We start from the raw sequence: 2,415 nt of genomic DNA, 5'->3' as shown, positions 1-2,415 counted from the left end.
GCATTCAAGTCGCTCACATAAGAAGTTTCAATTCAAAAATCTTGGTCCTTTATCAATCAAATTGGGGACCTTGATTATTGATACATATCGAATAATTATGGAGGGTGGGATTTATTTAGAAATACAGTTACCTTTAGAATTAGTGAGCCATTTTTTGAATGGATACTATTCAGGGGCTATATTTAAAGCTACGAATGGGCCCAGAGAAGATACTTCGCTGACTCTAGGAGTAATCCATCGATAAACTGGATAAACAGGCACGTCCTAGCCTATCATATAATAGATTTTCGTATTATTTTGGTGCATTTTATTATAAATATATCGTTTAAATTTTGCGTAGATTGGCCAAAGAGGATGTGTGATGGTATAAATAATTTAAATTTATTGAACAAATGGATTCAAAAAGTCCTGTTCTATTAAGAACTATTAACGCTTGAGGTTGTTTTTGGCTTTTTCCATCTCATTCAGCTTCTGCTGAATGGCATTCGTTTGTGAACTGACCCAATCCAAGGACTCCACATGAGTGTTGAGTATATTTCCAATCTGTGCGACGGGATCTGCATCGCTCTGCTCCTCATTGTTCTGCTTTAGACGTCCGACAAGTTCATGCAAATCACCGGACATATTTTTCAGCTGCATATCCAAATTTTCGGCCAATCTGCTGGTCTGATTGAGTTCAGCGCAAGGTAGTTCTTCAAACTTCTTCTCTAAAGGCACCAGTGTCTCTGCTAGACTTCCCATCTGCGTGTCTATAACTTCGAGCTCCTGCGCCACCATATCTTGGTCGAGCTTCAACTTTTGTACTGCATCGTTTAGCTCGACAATTTTTTGATTGTTTTGGTTGAGAGCCCTCTCCGTTGCACTTATCTGTGCAGCCCTCTCGATGAATTCTCCCTCGATCTCGCCGAGCTCCATGGTGCACAGATTTAGTTGTGCCTCCAGTTGTTGGAATGTCCTTCCCGAGAATTGATTCTTTTCGCTGTGCTCCATTTCAATTATTTTTCGAAAATGTATTCGTTTTTTTGAAATGTTTTTGATTCAAATTTTCGAATTATTAAAAATAATTAAAACTGTGCTGGACCGAAGTATGCCTGCTAAAAGTATAATCAAAGGCTGCTTAAATGCTTGAAAAGAGCTAGATTTTCCATATGACAAAAAACATCTTTTATTAAAATTGAATAAAATAATTAATAAAAATTATAATAAAAATAAATAGTAAAAAAATAAAAATAGAAATGACCAAAACTACTAAAATCAATTAACTGTCTGACTGTATATTACAACTGACTGACAACTTAGTATATTAAAATTATAAACCAATTCATAGCTTTCCCAGATTTTTCAATAACAGATATAATTCTTTCAATCAAACTTTGTATACGAAGCCGAAGAAAGTGCTGCTGAGGGGCAATAAGAAGCTGAATAGATAACCATTTTAATAGACAAAACTATTTAATACTATATTTACATTTTATTTGGAAACTTTGTTATATGGCTGCCTTGAAATTGCGGGTGTCGAGTGGATCCAAAGTCCATATAAATATTTCCCTAAACCTGCAACTAATGAGACCAGAAAGAATAGAATGGAGAACTTTTCCATTGTGTGATATTTAAAGTCGGAAATGATTTGAAATGTTATCCATAATTGATGTTATTCTTTAAATTGAACTTCATAGCTCTAATAGAGATTAAGCAAATAACGTCTGAAATAGATAAATATATATTTATTTGATATCTAAAATTGCTATTTCATAATCATAAGCTCTTCTGAAATGACCGCCTTGGTGGCAATACAATTTGTAATCTGCATCTATCCAATGCAACTTTGGACTACTATTTGCCCAAATAAAGGAGGAAAAACAAACAGAAATGACAAACTAAATACATGTGGTCCTTGTTTTAGTTTCAGTTCGTCCTGCCAGTTAGTTATTGTTGCAAACCTGCTAGAACTTTGTGCGCCCTTTTTGACTTTAAAGTTTGGCATTCAAAAACATTCGTCCACACATTTGTGAGAGTGTGTGTGTGTGTTTGTGTATTCTATCGACTTGCTTAACTTTTTGCTTAGCTGCTGGCATTCGTATTCTTTTTTTTTTTTTTTTGGGCTGCGACATTTTCGTTTACATGCACCCAAAACAATGCCAGCGACAACATGCAAAACTGTTTTTTTTTTCTCTTTGGTCTAGCATACTTTTAGGCGGAAACAACACTTAATTGATTTGCAAAGTGGAACGACGTGGCACAAACACACACACACACAGGCACACACAAAGGCAGAGGAGAGACTACATCGATAGCAAAAAAAAACTATATATATGTATAAAGATGTTGTGCAAATTTTCGAAAAAGACAAAACGAGAGTCCCAAAAAAATCCAAAAAAAAAAAGAATGAATGAGCTACGAATTGAATTTTGTCAA

The 2,415-nt window shown here is 34.9% G+C and overlaps 1 protein-coding gene across 1 annotated transcript; it reads right to left on the bottom strand.

Annotated features, from left to right (window-relative positions):
• Positions 1 to 321: 321 nt before the first annotated feature.
• Positions 322 to 1,018, bottom strand: LOC115630091 (nuclear pore glycoprotein p62-like). Its single transcript, XM_030526718.1, has one exon. The coding sequence runs from the start codon at positions 988 to 990 to the stop codon at positions 427 to 429; it is 564 nt and encodes a 187-aa protein (XP_030382578.1). The 5' UTR covers positions 991 to 1,018; the 3' UTR covers positions 322 to 426.
• Positions 1,019 to 2,415: the final 1,397 nt, after the last annotated feature.

Source organism: Scaptodrosophila lebanonensis, unplaced genomic scaffold (genome assembly GCF_003285725.1).
Source record: "Scaptodrosophila lebanonensis strain 11010-0011.00,11010-0021.00 unplaced genomic scaffold, SlebRS2 tig00000311-arrow-arrow-pilon, whole genome shotgun sequence".
Lineage (NCBI taxonomy): Eukaryota > Metazoa > Arthropoda > Insecta > Diptera > Drosophilidae > Scaptodrosophila > Scaptodrosophila lebanonensis.
Note: the sequence above shows the minus strand (reverse complement) of the source record. Positions and strands in the feature narration are given on the sequence as shown.

Coding starts and splice junctions, on each gene's coding strand:
- LOC115630091 (XM_030526718.1), bottom strand. CDS start 990: ATGGAGCACAGCGAAAAGAATCAATTCTCGGGAAGGACATTCCAACAA.